The sequence below is a fragment of the Sorex fumeus genome, unplaced genomic scaffold (genome assembly GCF_029834395.1).
Source record: "Sorex fumeus unplaced genomic scaffold, SorFum_2.1 ptg000008l, whole genome shotgun sequence".
Taxonomy (NCBI): domain Eukaryota; kingdom Metazoa; phylum Chordata; class Mammalia; order Eulipotyphla; family Soricidae; genus Sorex; species Sorex fumeus.
The window spans coordinates 82,780,087-82,795,969 of record NW_026606065.1 but is presented as its reverse complement, the minus strand read 5'-3'; the positions used below and the strand labels follow the sequence as shown (position 1 = coordinate 82,795,969).

Sequence of the window (15,883 nt, the reverse complement as noted above, 5' to 3'; positions counted from 1 at the left end):
TGAAGACAAAATAAGCCCGAACATGATACAAGTCCCAACATAGGCCCCCACATTGAAAGTTGATAGAAGAAATGAAAGAGAAACAAAGGTGTGTGAATATTTAATAGCGTTAATAGCATAAGCTGATCCTGGAAGGGGGCATCAGGCTTTTTCAGAGTTTCAAAATCCACGTGACTAAAACTCAATGTGCAGGTTGCATGTGACAATGGTCCACACCAGTCTCCACTTAGAGACACAGACGTGACAGGGGTGGGGTGGGGATGGCGAGTGCTGATTACCCCGGGAGAAGTTGATAACAAACGTCTTTGAGTTACAATCCACTTTACATTTCCTACCATCAAGCCCAACCAACACCTTTGTTTTCACCTTGATTCCTGCCATGCAGTGTCACGGGTTAGTGGGATGTCACGGGTAGCAGAGTGTCACAAATAGCTGGAGTTGCTGGAAAACTCCCCTAGGAAAGTGTCAGTGTATTCTTAGCGCATTTAAGAATACATATCTAGAATCAAAGCCTAGAATAGTCATTGATTCGACACAATTACTGTCCACCCGAATGACAAAAGAGCATCTCTCATTCATTCATACCCATGAGTTTCTGGCAGGTGTGCCTTTGCCAAGAAAAGAACCCCCAGATCTCAGGACAGACACATGGAAAACAGGAAGGACAAAGGTGACAGTGATCAGCTTAGGTCTGACGGCCTAAGTCTGTGAGGTACTTGGAAAACTGTAATGTGCCAATAATAAATATATATATGTATATATATATATATATATATATATATAAAGAGAGAGAGAGAGAAACAGAGACAGAAACAGAGAGACAAAGAGAGACAGAGACAAAGAGACAGACAGAGAGAGAAAGAGAGAGACAGAGACAGAGACAGAGCACCATGTGCTTTTAGGATTGAGGGAAGGCGCTGCTTGTGACAGATGCCTAATCTGGCCACAGCTCCAGAAAACAAAATTCTGTCAGTCTAACTACATTCACTTACACTGAAGCTTTGAAAAGTCACACCAAGTGGAGCAAGGTATGACCTGATGTACTTTCACAGCAATGTGCTGAGGAGCTAAAAATGTCCCAGAGCACTAGGCTCAGGGGACCAGGAATGAGTCAACTCAGTCCAGCTTGGCTCTACCGCTCCTGGGCTCCTCTTGGCTGTGCTTCTAGCTAATGCCCAGAAGTGATGGCCATCAGAAGTCCTGAGTGTCATTCCCAAAGGCTCCTGGAGGACCCTGTTCCTCCTTTTCATTACCACTGAGCTGTACAAACATTTGACACAAACAATCCACAAGCATTTGCCAAGCTGAATACCCATAGGGAATCCTGCTGAAAAAGGGCCCTCCCAATTTCACATTTTATAAGAGTATACGAAGGAAATGAAATTATTCAATATGATATTCAAGTCCACTCTGAGGCTGCCAAGCCAAGAAACGGGAAGCAGAAGCATTTGATTCTCCTTGTTTGTTAAATCTTGCACTCTAGGACCAACATCTTCTGGAACATGTTCTGTTTTTGTTTTTTGAAGAAAAAAAAAGTGAAAACAATGTCACTAACTGATTAGAAGACATCACTCTGACGCATAGTCATTAATCTTGCAAAGACCTTACTCCAGGCAGCTTCACAAACACACAGCAAGTTCGCAGAAATTAAAATGGTCAATAAGAGTAAAACCCAAACCACACTAAATACTTTCATGGCCAAGAAAAAGGAAGCAAATGCTGTTTTCAGGACAATGCAATAGTTATAGCATATTTCTTCATGTGCAGCACGATTTGCTATGTTTAGTGGCACTTAAGTATTACACAGTAAATACTGAAAAACCCAGAATATTTGGATGTGCAAAAGCAATATCACATTATTAATACAAAAGTTGCTAAGCTACAGGGTTATAATATGCCTATCAGGGTGTTGAGATCACTTAGTATTTTTCAATACTCTTCTAATACAGTCTCCAGGCTGGCGGCTAGCCTGATCGCCAAGCTGTGCCCCAGTCCCCAAGTGCGTGCCGCCTCAGTCGGACCAATCGTTCTCATCGAACTCAGAGTCCTCGTCGGAGTCGCTGTACTCCACAGCAATGCGCCTGGACAGAATAGTGGCCACATCATTCCCCACTGGCTCACGCTTGGCCTCCTGCTCGCGCTGCTCCTGAACCTTCTTCAGCTGGATTCCTGGAAGAACAATACATAGGGGAACCCTCAGTTCCTCTGCTTGCTCCAAATTAATGGGAAACTACAATTTGTTGCTTGACTATTTATGCTGTTGTTACTTTTGGGCCATACCCGGCTATGTTCAGGGGTTACTCCTAGCTCTGCGCCCATAAGAAATACTCCTGGCAGTCCTTGGGGGACCATATAGAATGTCAGGAATTTAACCCGGATCAGCTGTCTGCAAGGTAAGTGCCCTACCCACGGTACTATTGTTCCGGCCCACCTGACTATTTCTTTAACTGGCATTTTTCTCTTTGGCCACACAAGCAGTGCTCAGGAGATCTGGGGAGCCCACTAGTCATTGCCAGCAACCAAACTTCTGTTCAGGTCCTGCAATGTTCAGGATTCCAGGCCACCTGCCACTAGTCCTGGGCTGAACCCTACAATGCTTGGGAGACCACACGGTGCTGGAAATGGAACCTGGTTGGGAGCAAGCTAGGCAAGTACCTAGACTATTGTACTATGAACAAGTCCCATAAACTGGCACCATTTTACTGGTGCTTACTGAACATAAACCTCTCTATTTCAAAATCTGAGGGGTAGAAAAGCTTAGGGAAGAGATGTTTCCTAAGGAATTCCCCTTCCAATAAAGAAAGTGCTCTGAGAATAACTTTTAAATAGCAAGTAATGTACTAAAGCATAAAAGTCATTCATTTCAGTACACAAGGAAGGAAAATTCCAGCGCTGATATAGGAGTCAAAAGCTCCATGTGACTACTTAAAGATAACTTGAGTTGTTGCTAAAGATTACCTAATTACAGACCACAGCAAATAAGGAACATTTGCATCATTATAGATTATTTTCTTGGACAGTGCCAGCTTGGAACAATTATTCAGAAACAACAGCTCTTGGCCAACTTTGGAAGGTAACTTAGGAACTCTCATGTGAACAATTATTATTAAATGGATATGAAATGCAGTTTTCTAGCCTCCTGTTTCACTGAGTAACGAACTGGATGATTTAACATGTTAATTCCTTAATTTTTTCTTTTGAAATGACTGCAGAGTTATAGAAGAGCTGACTGAAATATTTCTTTTATACTCTTTGACCAGATTTCTGAAAGAGAACATCTGACCGCATCTGCTTCAGTGATCTTTCTCTACCATTCTTCACTTAGACATACAAGTTTGTTTTTGTTTTTTTTAGGAACCTTTGAGAATAAGTGGCATATAACACCTCTTTGTTTCTACAATATTTCATATGTATTCCCTAAACAGCAAAAACAATGAACAAAATAAAACTCGTAGGACAGATTAACAGATCTAACCTACCATCTATACATTTTGTCAACAGACCTAATGTAGTATATGAAAAAAGCTTCCTGCCAGATTGAGAATTCAGTACAGACTCCCCCATGTTATTAGCTATCATGCTTCACTTATGCCCCTCAGTCTCACTGGACCTTTGGTCGTTGTGTTTAGTGGCTTCGGGGTTTGAAGAACTCAGGTGGCTCCACGTACAATGTCTCTCGGTGTGGATTTACTAGGTATCTTCCCCATGAGATCCAGATGATTTACCAACTTTTAAAGGACAAGGCTTACAGGTCTAAAAAACTCAAAAGAATCCAAGTTTATTATTATTAGCAAGATGTTACAGCTTGGGACTTTTGTCAACTCTGGGACCTTGGGTGCCGACGAAATGAAAGTGGGTCATATGGTCCCAGGTGGGTCTGACACTTGCGTGCAGGAGCAGAGCAACTCAATATAGTGAGGTTCCCTTTATCGTCACCTAACTCAGGCACCAGGACTGTGACTTAAAGGCCTGTTAGCTCCTCACCTGTGTCAGCAGCCCTGTGACCTTCAATGAAACCGAGGTGCAGCAGTCTGAGAACGAATGGCCTGTGTGGAGTGAATTCCAAGGACAGCTGCACCCGACATAACCAGAAGATTCAACGAGCTTCCTGCTTGGGGTGCAGCAATGGACTGAGAACTCCTGAGACATCCATTTGCTGCTGAATGAATACTGTTTTGCACATCATGCCAAAAACATGAAGTCAAGGGCTGGAGAGATAGTACAGCAGGAAGTGTGCTTGCCTTGCATGTGGCTGACCCAGGATTGATCCCCGGCACCCTATATGGTCTCCTGAGCCTGCCAGGAGTGATCCCTGAGCACAAAGCCAAGAGCAAACCCTGAGAACTGCTGGGTGTGGCCCCCAAAGAACACAAAAACAAAAATATGAAGTCAAGAACATATCCTAGATTGAAAAACAAAAAGTTCATTCCCTTTAATTTATATTTTAATCCTTAGAGTAGACTACTGAGAAAAGATCCAACTAATGGACCATTTGAAAAAAATGTCTGTTTCTAGTCACATTAACCTTTCTTGAATTAGTCAGTTCTTTAGCATTATAAAATTACCTTCCACTGGCAAAAATAATAAAAAATAATTAAAAAATATATATTTACTATTAAATAAATACAAACAAGGGGCCAGAGAGATAGTACAGAAGGTAGGTGAAAGTCTCCATGTGGCTGAACTGGGTTTGTACTCACCACATAGTCCCCTGAGCATTATCAAGTGTAGTCTTGGAGGCCTCCTGTACTCATTCTGAAGCCCTCACATAGAAATGCAGGTCTGTTTGACCAACAATTTTTAGGAGGCTCCCCTGACCCCTGCCCCATCAACAAAAACCTGCCGAACTAAACAAAAACCCAAGGCTCCTTGAGCTCTTTCTGAACAAAGCTTTAGTGTGGTGTATTCATTTTTAAATATTTTTAATTTTTTTTTGGTTTACAATACTACTAGTCATGGTTTCTCAAGGACATAATTCCAAACCACATCCATCACCAGTATTCCCGGGACCCTCCCCCAAGTAACCCAGTTCTACTCCCTCTCACCCCACATCAACTAAATTGTATGAATCAGTTGCCCCACGATGCTGCCTTTGGATCTGTGTTGCTACCTTGCTGTGTCGCTTTTAAGTACCACGTCTGAGAGATCTTTCTGTCTGTCCTTTTCTTCCTGACTAGCTTCACTCGATATGATAGCCTCCACGTTCATCACTGCACTTAGTATAAGAGCCAAGATATGAAACAACCCAAAAGCCCAACTATGGATGAATGGATGAATAAGCTCTGGTGGATACACACAACAGAATATACTGCAGCTCTAAGAAAGAATAAAATCATCCAATTTGTAGCAACATGGATGGAGTATTCATTTGAAGATGACTAAAGATGGAATAGATTGGAGAAATCAAGAAATCTCGTGCGCCTTCCACTTACCCATTCGGATAGCAGCAAGAAGATCACTTCGAGCATCACTTATGGGTGGTTGTGCAGTTTCTTGTCGCTTTGCCTCAGCTACTGGGGGGCCATGCATTGGGGAGGAGGAGAGGGAGGAGCCTGCCCCAGGGGGGCCGGGAGGGGGAGGAGGCGGCCCTGGAGGAGGTGGTGCAGTGACCACTAGCCCACCAGAGGGTGGGTGAGGGGGCGCTGTGTAGGAGGAACCGGCTACCACGGGGAATGGGGGCTGTGTAGGGATCTGGAGGGGGCTAACAAAAGCAGTTTGTGCTGAAGGAATCATGGGTGGTGGCGGCGGCGGCGGTGGTCCTGAGGGGTTGTAATATTCAATGATCTGGGCCGGGAGCATCCTGGAAAAAAGAGGAAACACGGGAGCCATTAAAGCAACCACAGTTTGGAAGGTTCTAGTAAGTTCCCCCCTGAAACACTTATGTGCTGTCACAGGGACTTAGCGGTGGCAGCATGCAAGCATCACCCTTAGAGTCTGCTCCTTTCACAGGACACTATTTACAATGAGGGAACTCAAGTACATTTGCTGCAAGGCATTTGCAAGAACTATTCCACATCCTTTTTCTGTGGGATTTAGAGTCAAATAGTTGACTACAGAGGAGAGAATAGTTAGGGAAATGGATCCTTTAAATGGGGCATCTCAAAGGTGAGGGTACCGTGGTCACATTCTGTATTTCACATTCCATATTTCCATGGAAACACCTTGAGTTCACAACGCCATTAGAGGATCAAAAGGTGCTAAGGACAGGACATAGAGGAGTTCCTCTCAGACAAGGGTTTTCCAGAGTAACTGGGCCTCTCTCTGCCTGATACTTTAAGTCACTCAGAACACACACTCCAGAAAATCCGACTAAAATATAACCAACAGACTGGAAATAACAGGTGGGACAGAAAGAAAAACCCCAAAAGGTGAGTGGATATATTTAAAACATGACGCGGGCTTAGCCTGGACTGAAGAATACACACGTTAATGGAAATACAACTTTCTGAAGATCAGGTCACCCTAAGAAACCCAACCACAGTGCTAAAGAGAGCTTGTCCTTACACTGGTGAATACACGGGCACAAGGTGGGGTCTGAATTTTACTTACACAATGGGAAAGGAGAGAAGCTGGGGAAAAAGCAAGGAGATTCTACTGCGCAGCCCGAGAGCTGAGGCAAATGCTCTGGGATCCACCCATACCACAGAGCCAAACTGGAGGTTTAGGAACAGGTTCACAAATTGACGTTTTTGTCCTTAGCCCTAGCGCCTTAGCTTACTGAGCCATTCCAACATACATAAGTGGGAACAGAGAGAATCCATGGGTATAAACCCAGACACAAGGGGATCTGTAACTTAAGAGTGGGAGGAGCATGGTGTCATTTTCAATGTCAGATCTGGGTTAACTGGGAGTCCCTTCGTCCTTGGCTGCTCTCTGGACTAAGTGTGATCATTCAGTCCAGGTTGTTATGCCCCACATGATGAGATTCCATTGCAGCAGTCGGCAGTGGTGAGGAAGCCAGCAAGTCAACGTTACCCATAGTCAGATGGAGCCATGGGTGCGGAGGCCTGGGACCCCTCGGTGGCCTCTGGGGGTGGCGGTGGCGGCTGCTGGGGTCTGTTGAGGCCCATATGCCTCGTTGAGGCAGCGGGTGGCCGGTACTCGTGCTCCAGGGCCTGGTTTGCGGGCCCATGTGTTGGTGCCTCTGTTGCCGCGTGAGAAGGGACCGCGCTCTGAGTGTGCAGAGAATGATTGGGGGTAGCTGGGTACGAGTAATCGGTGACATCTGAGGCGTGGGACCTGAAGCAGATGAAAAAGATGGGGAGCACCTAAGTCACATTTTCCCCTTTGCAAGGGCTTAAGTGTGTCTCTGAATTACACCACCATTCATGCACAAAAAAAGCGTGCGCGCGCATGTCATGCGCGCGCGCGTGTGCGCGTGCACACACACACACACACACACACACACACACACACACATTCCCCTGCTACTGACAGGATAGCATTAAAGTCCCAGTGGTGACTTTAGCGGCAAGCACCAGTGTTACATGGATTTGGATTCACAGCTAGGAAGGGAGTAAGTCACGCAGATCGGCAAGCAGGAAAGCCCCCTCCCGCAGCCCACCCCCCTTCACCATATTCCAGTATTTGTTTTTCCCTTGAACAAGAAGGCTACCCGACAAGGTTCCATTTAATTGAAAACAGCATCGAAGACAGGATTTCAGTGGCAATGCAACTGACAGCATATAATTAGAAATTATCAAATGGCAGGTGAACTGGATAAACACAAAACGGAGAAGAGAGAAAGCAACCGGGATGCAATCCAGCGATTCATTGCTTTTCTTCAACAGAAGAGATGCATTTAGCCAAAAAAAAAAGAAGAAGAAGAAGCCCAATGCTGCAATAAGGTGCTGTGATTTTCTTTGAATGTGCAGTGGCGTGTGAAACTCTGAAAGGAACATCCAGGATTAGTGGAGCGCAGTGGAGAGAGGCAGGGAGCAGGGGTTGGGGTGGCCCTGCGAAGGGGGCACAGGACGCAGCTGCATGGCCACAGGCGTTGTTAGTAAGGCACAGTCGTGCTCCTGGCTGCGTTACGGGGAGATCAGGTCAGTAAGGAGCAGTGCGACCTCTCCGGAGGGCAAAGCAGGCTGTGCGGCCCCAGGGGCTGGCGGTCCAAGGAAGCAAAGAGACGAACCCTCGGGACACTCTGTCCTCTTTGGCGCTCCCTGCCTGCTGCAGTTTCTTTGCGTCACTCATAAACTCAATGCCCATTTTCCTTCTCTCCCACTCTTCTTTTCTTGTTCTGACTTTTCTCACATTTATCTGCTGGTTTCTGTTGGGATTCAGCTTGTGTTTCTCTCTCTGAAGGAAACAGGCAAACACAGGTTGTGGAGGGAGGGAGGGGAGGAAGGCGAGGAGGGAGGGAGGGAGGCAGCTAAGTCACCCGCTGAATCTCCATCTCTGCAGTTTCCCTTCAGCGTAGCATCACAAGGCACAGAAAAGCTTTCTAAATGAGAAGAGACTGCTTCTCCCCCTACTAATTGCAGTATAATAATAATAACTCCGTTTCCCCCCCTTTCTTAATTGCAATATAAATTCTTGATTATGGTGCGTCTCTTTTGAAATGTGCAAACTGCTAGCAAGTGAGCTAAAAATATTCTTAATGGGGGAAGAAACTGATCTGTAATTAGATCGAACATATTTGGAAATATGCATGCCTAACACTGTGGAATGGTTGATGAGGGGGGCCTGGCCATGTCACTGTGTCACACTGGGTGTGCCACTGCCTTCCTAAAGGAAACGAGTCATCGAGCAAAGAGATGGAGGACCCTGGAAGAGAGGAGGGTTGAGAAATTGGACACGCCTGGTGTGGTTTAGAGTCTTATAAAGAGGCTTTGTGATAAAAGCAGAAAGAGGAGGGAGCAAGGGCCTACTTGAAGAAAATGAGAGCAGCAGAGCTCGGGAGGGCAGGACTTGAGGAAGGGGGCATAGAAAAGGGAGCTGATGGGTGTCAGGTGGGCTCCCACGATCACAGGGGGCTGCAGAAAAGGGGAAAGAGTCCGGTGATCACTGAGAGACAAAGGCTGCTCTGTCCTTCATGGCACAGGAAAATGGAAATCCGGTCACAGAAGACACTGTGTGTGTGTGTGGGGGGGGGGGGGGCAGATATGTGTATGTGTGTGTATCGGAAGGGGGTGTGTGTTCTATTCCTTCAAAGCAATGGGTAGGGGTGATGATGGTTATGGAAGCAATAGAAAGGAAATGCTGCAGTAGAGATACAGCTGTAGAATGAAACACTCTCACCCTGGCCAGGGCTTAGGAGATAAACAGGTGTGCAGCCAGGGGTATGACTATGATACAGGGACCGGAAGTAGAGGAAGAAGATACCAGGAAAGTTGGGTGCTGACCCTCCCTCTCCCTGAATAATGGTAACAAAGTGGTTGGTGAGCCTGTCTTCAACTTACACTTAGAATCAGACCTTTCTGTTGTTTTAATCTAAAGAGAGGGGAAACACTTATAATCTGGTCCTGTGGATTAGGTTAACACTGTTTCTTACAGAAATGGCTTACATATGTGCCACAAAACTTGGATACTTAGATTACCCAGTATCCTAATGATCTCCCTATGAGGAGACAATGACCAGAATCCACATACTAAACAGTACCTGATAAATAGTACAGAATGAAAATAAATATAAGAAAAACCAAAAGAGAAAACATCAGGCATGTGATAAATTTTGTGAAAGAACAAACACATGTACAGAAAAATCACCGAAGAGAAATGTATTATAATGCAAACTGATTTCTGTGGATAAGATTATGGGAAATATTAAATTTTCTGTAATTTTAAACTAGAAAGTCTATCAAATTTAATGAAAAAATGAGTGAAGCTGAATAAAAAAGTAAAATTTCTGAACAAGTTTAAGGAATATAATCCAAATACAATGATAATTCTAATCTATTTCTCTGATGCCTGAAAAAACAAGAAGACTTGAGAAAAAATATAGGCCAATTATTATTTTGTTTCTAAAGAAATAAAAATTCATTTGTTTTCTGAAAAGTAAAAGAAGCAACCTGAATGCATTAAATTTCTATCAAATGTGGAACTCATGCTAAAATGAATATCAAACATTCAACTGAGGCATTAAAAAAATAAGCATTTTCCCATCTGCACCTGTTAAAATAAAAGAGTACAATTGAGTAATAGAAAATACATGTTTTGTGAGAGTAAATAATCAAGACTAAATTGGTTAGAATAAACCCCCAAACTGGATATCCTAGGAGTTATAAAGATTAAGCATTCCTTTTCACCCAAAGAAGAATAAGCAGAATTTTATCACCATTCTTACCCTCTATAGAAATAATCTAACCAAAGGATTGAACAAACATGGGGTTAGTTCAAGCTTTAGTGATTTTCTAGTATTAAGAGACAACAGCTTAACACAGAAATCAGCCAACTCTTGCCGCATATCCAATCAATAACCTTAAGACCATCTGGGGCAGGCATATTTACTGGCTCTGAAAACACCAAGTATAAAGTATCCTCTGATGTCAGAATTTGCACCACAAACTAAGGTGTTTAGAGGTTAAAATAACTATTAAAGGACAAAGATATAATGCAACATATAGGTTGTTGCTGTTTTTGAAATTTTCTTGAATCATGGAATTTTTGATTTAAATGTTAGAGGCCAATTGAAGACTTTACAGCTTAAATAATGGAAGGTTTTACAAAAGCCGAAACAGAAATAAAATTCATTAATTAATTTCTGTCGTTCCTTTCATGACAAATGTGACCGTATCATTCACACCTGCAAAAAATGGTTTTTAAACTTCAACAGAATCCATTTCCTGAAATTATAATACATTAGTTAATTAAAACGAATCTACCTACCTTTTGCTTAGTTGGATTTAAAAAATGCTTTTAACAAATAATTATTCCAATAGCACCTCTATTACCACCTACCAAACATTCACAGGCAGCAAATGGCCAAGAAAATGGAACACAATAAAGCTAAGGAACAAAATTATTAAAATTAAAATGGTTTACGCATAGGCAGCAATTAGGGTCAAACTTAGAACTGATGTTAAAAAACATTTAGATTAACCAAACAAGAGACAGTGTCAGAGATGAAAAATCACGTACAGTAACCTGATGTAAAATAAAGCTGCTTTGCAATAGTTAAAAAAATGCATACATATATGTGATTTACATTGCACGCTCACACCAAGCACTACTCAAAGGCTTTGCTCTCATGCATGTACACACACATGCACACATGCACACACACACCTAGTTTCTGGGGACAGGGATCCCTCGGAAGATGCTCCGTGGTACACACTCTGAGACAACCTGTGATCAGGTCTAAGCTCTTTGTCATACGCCATCATATTCCACTCCTGCCGCCTGTTCCTGGCTTTTCTAACCTTTTTCACCTCACGGGTGGTGCCGTCTATGCGCTTTTGCTCCTGACGTCGAGGAGAAGAAAGCGAGCATGCGAGACAGAGGGAGAGGAAAAGAGCAGGTTAGATGCAGTTTTAATGCATGAAACAAGCCCGGTGTGCAGACGAGTGATGTTCCCGTTTCCATACTATTAGGGACATTCGAACACAATGGTTGACCCTTGAACAACACGGGTATGAACTGCTTAGGGACACAGATATTTTTTTCCTGTCCAAGGCGTCTACATTCAAAGTGAACCACCAAAAATATTGGGTGACTAAATCCAAGGAAGCACAACCTGAATATAGTAAGCTCTACAATGATAAGTGGATTTGCAACTGTGTAGGTATCGGCTTCTCAACCACTTCCACCCTGGACATTGTTCAAGAGTCAACAGAAGTTGCTTACTCACATCTAACAAACAAGTAACTGGTAATCAACTATTAAAGTAACTCAAAGTTATGGTAACTACCACCACTTTTGATTTTAAAAAAAGTCTCACTACAGGTTTTTAGCTTGCTATAAATGTACTGAGCCTTTAAAAATCTAATTTATAGATAAATATCTGATAATACTATGCAGAGAAATCATTTCCTACCTCTTCACAATTTGAACTGAGCTGTCAACAGGAAACTGTCTTTTCTTTTCTTTTTTATTTTATTTTTTTAAAAAAAGGTTATTCATGTTCTGTTTCTGGTTTCTAAATAATTTTTAGAACTTAGAGAATAGTTAAGCTAATTCTGCAATTAGCTTAACACCAAACAACAACAATAACAACAACAAAAGATCAAAACTTACCTTCGCATACAAAGAATCATTCTTGCTCCAGCTCAATTTTGCCACAAAAAAGTATGCAGTAAGTTCTTGGGTCCTACATATATATTTCTTTATAGGGGAGGATTGTTACTTGTTTACATATGGTTTTTCCTTCTTCCCTCTAAGTCCATGTGCCCTTTGATCTGGATGAGAACTGATGGGACATTGATGACGGTGCTTCCCTGACAGGATTTCCAGTTTTACATGGAGTACACACTCAATAGTATGGTCTAGGATCAAAGTCAAGTGCTCTTGAAGTACTTACTATGTCCTCATCACCTTACTGGGTAGTATTTATACAAATGGCAAACAAAGAAGGAAGCTATCTGGGGATGAAGAGATAGCACAGGGGTTTAGGCATTGCCTTGCATATGGCTGACCATGGTTCAACCTCCAGCACCACATATGGTTCCCTGAGAACCATCAGGAGTGATCCCTGAGCACAGAGGCAGGAATAAGTCCTGAGCACTTCTGGGTATACACCTCTCCCCACAAAAACAGACAGATATCGGTCCTCATGGAATCTGAAGTCCCCTGGGGAATCCTACAAAACCATGCAGACAAATGTCTGCTGATAAAATGTGGGGCAACATGTATCCTGTATGGAATGTTCTGAACTCTGCCTCATCTGTAGGTCAGGGAGGGATACCATGAGTGAAGAGTTCTTGGGTGTGAGTGGTGGGGACTCTGTGGGAGGAGGGGCACTGATGCAGGGTGAAGTGGCAAGCTTCTGAAAGGACAGACAACACAGTGCTAGGAGAAATGAAGCAAGGCTGATGATGACAGGAGACATGACTCCCAGGACAGAGGGGTGGCAAGACCTCAGTGGCTCAGTGGAAGCGCTGTGCTTCCTCCTAGGGACAGGGCAGAGCACTGGGGCAGGAGGGGGTTGACACGTCTGGGGACATTAAAAAGATCATTCAGAAAGGAAGACAGTAGTCAGACAGCCGCCTCTGGGGGTGAGGGGAGAAGACAGTGGGCAGCTCGCAGTGGGAATGAAGTGAGTTCACAAGGCTGTTTGCAAGGGGCTGAGGAAATGGGCTGGCAATGAATGCGAGCATGAAATCCACTGAGCACACAGAGGGATACTGGGATCCGTGGTGGTGGGAAATGGGCACCGGTGGAGGGATGGGTATTTGATCATTGTATAACGGAAACCCAAGCACAAAAATTTTTAAGTCTACAACTGTACCTCATGGTGTCTCACTAATAAAAAAGAAAGAGATCAAGGAAGTTGGGTAGTGCCCAAGATTGAGACTTTGGGGTGCGGTGGGCTCGTTCTAAATACAGAACTGGAGTCTGCTGGATAGAGGACCCATTGGTGCAGTCTTGAAAGGGGAGGGGGTAAGGAGGGGAGGCAAAAATGAAGGACTTTCCAAATCAAAAGCTCACATTTGGTCTCCAGGAAATTTACTCTGCAGGAGTCAACTACGCATATATTGTAATAGTGACCAATTTGAAGCAACCTAAATATTCATCCATAATGGGTCATTGAGTGAAAAAGTTATGACACCTAGATTTGGGAATAGTATGCAACTATTTAAAAGAATGAAATACATATTCATTGAGTCAACACATGTATATGTTTGCATGAGTTTATATCACGTATTGTATAACTGTGTATAAAAATTCTTTCTTAAATATGTACAACTGTGTCTATGAATGCTTAAAGAGCTGAAAATACACATACTCGACTGTTAACAAGTGTTAGGGCATCCAGGGAAAGAAAACACACCCAATTTTCTAAACTACTGTACTTCACTATAATTTGAGAATACAGCAAATGGAGCAAATTATTTGTATATTTTCCCAAACCAAAACAATTGGAGAGTGGATGGATTCTGATATAGCTAATTAAGAATCACTGCATTAAATCATCAACCATTTCCTTAGTTTAAAAAGTTTTGATGAGGGTCACCTCATAGTAGCTCTGGGGTGCCCAGGGCCACTCCCAGAGATGCTAGACCCAGAGGTGCTGGCCTGCCTTCCTGCCTAGCTTGGGTCTGGAGTTTCTGGTGGGGGTAGAGGTGGGGTGATGGTGAGGTGGGACAGAGCCTCACCTCAGGATTCTCAGGAACACATGGTGCCAGAGACCAAATATTCAACCTCGAGTGTGCTGGGCACACACACTCTGCCCCATGATCTATCTCCCCAGACCACAATGATTCTATTTTGTTTTGGGGCCACACCTGTGGTGTTCAGGACTTACTCCTGTCTCTGCATGTGCTCAAGCCCTGGAGGGGCTCAGGGGACCATACGGGGTGCTGGGAATCAAACCCAGTTTGTTGCATGCAAGGTAAGTATCCTGCCCACTGTACTATCACTCTGGCCCTCAACTTTAAAGATGTGTGCAGACATAGCGAGGGGCTAAGTGCTATAGCTGTGATGTGGATGGGGTGCATAACCAGATCCACCCATCAGCATGCCCATGGCACAGTGTGCATGTATGTGCACACACACACACACACACGCACCAACAGCATGTGAGCACACTACCAGCATGCTACCTATTCTGCATCCAGACTCCAGCCACACTGAGCCATGTTCAACTGCCTAGAATGGGTCCACCTGTTTCCTCCCCCCAGGACACACATAGTTCCTTTTCCCTAAAATGTGCCTCAATCAAGAAATCCACACCTCTCTGCCCTCTGCCCTCCCAGCATGCCCTCCTATCCATGCCCATGCACACAGGTATCCACACACTTAACTTTGATCCACCAATTTCTACTCCCCACCCCGGAGCTGGGTGAGCCGCCCCCAGAGGTGCCTGCCCTGAGGCCCCACTTGATCGACAGTGTGCTCACTTCCACCCCTGGACCCACACTGGCCTTCCGGACCCATCCCTGTGTCCCTGCTCTTTCCCCTGACAACTCAGAAGGGCTCTCTGGGGGAAAGACAATGAAAAGAGTGCTGGTGTAGCAGTATAGCCAGGGAAAAGTTTATACAAGGCTGACCTGGACTCCATCCCCAGCACACCCCATTGGGTCCCCTGACCCATGCCAAGAGTGATGCCTGAATCAGAGCCAGGAGTTAGCCCTGAGCAACGCCTGCTATGGCCTCAGAGCTCCTCCCACTAAAAAACACTGAAAATGAATTCTGGGGAATGGGGAGTAGCCAAGTGGCTTGATCTCCAGTGCTGCATCTCCTTTCCCCTATGCACAGCTGGGTGTAACCTCAGGGTCCCTGACTACAGCCTAGTGGCCTTAGTGACACCAATGCTCTGGGCTGACTCCTGAATCTGTGTTCTGGAATTATTTCTGGCGGTGCTCAGGGGATCATATGGGAATGGAACGTGGGTTGGCCGCACACAAGGCAAGTGCCCTACCCACTGTGCTATCACTCCTTTCCCTCAGGCCCCTGGCACCCGCTGGCACCCTGATCAGCAGTGGAGTCCTCTTCATCCTAGTCAGCCTTCTCCTCTCATCACACCCCACATACCCCTTGGCATGCCACCACCACTCCGTACATGTGAGACAAAACTGTGTATGTCCATAACATGTTCCTCAGCTGTGTGTGCCCATGATCCCGCAAGACTTCACCTGATCTCTAAGAAGTGTGAATTGCAACAATTTTACTGTGCCAAACCAGAGCCCACAAACTCCGCTGCTCTACAGACTGAGTGAGTTTAGTGTGTCCAAAGCTGACTCTCCTCTCTGAACAAACGACTCTTCTTTATTCAGCTGTTCCT

At 44.4% G+C, this 15,883-nt stretch overlaps 1 protein-coding gene across 2 annotated transcripts in view; it reads right to left on the bottom strand.

Annotated features, from left to right (window-relative positions):
• Positions 1 to 1,527: 1,527 nt before the first annotated feature.
• WASF3 (WASP family member 3) overlaps positions 1,528 to 15,883 on the bottom strand; it is a 147,624-nt gene continuing 133,268 nt past the window's right edge. Inside the window, exons 7-10 of one of the 2 annotated variants that reach the window (XM_056108899.1) lie at positions 11,230 to 11,405; positions 6,976 to 7,239; positions 5,433 to 5,800; positions 1,528 to 2,169 (exon numbers count right to left, since the gene is read on the bottom strand). In XM_056108899.1, the coding sequence (XP_055964874.1) occupies positions 2,012 to 2,169; positions 5,433 to 5,800; positions 6,976 to 7,239; positions 11,230 to 11,405 (966 nt within the window). In that variant the 3' untranslated portion in view covers positions 1,528 to 2,011. Of the gene's footprint in view, positions 2,170 to 5,432; positions 5,801 to 6,975; positions 7,240 to 8,134; positions 8,302 to 11,229; positions 11,406 to 15,883 lie in introns of both variants that reach the window. The other variant, XM_056108907.1, reaches the window with a different exon arrangement.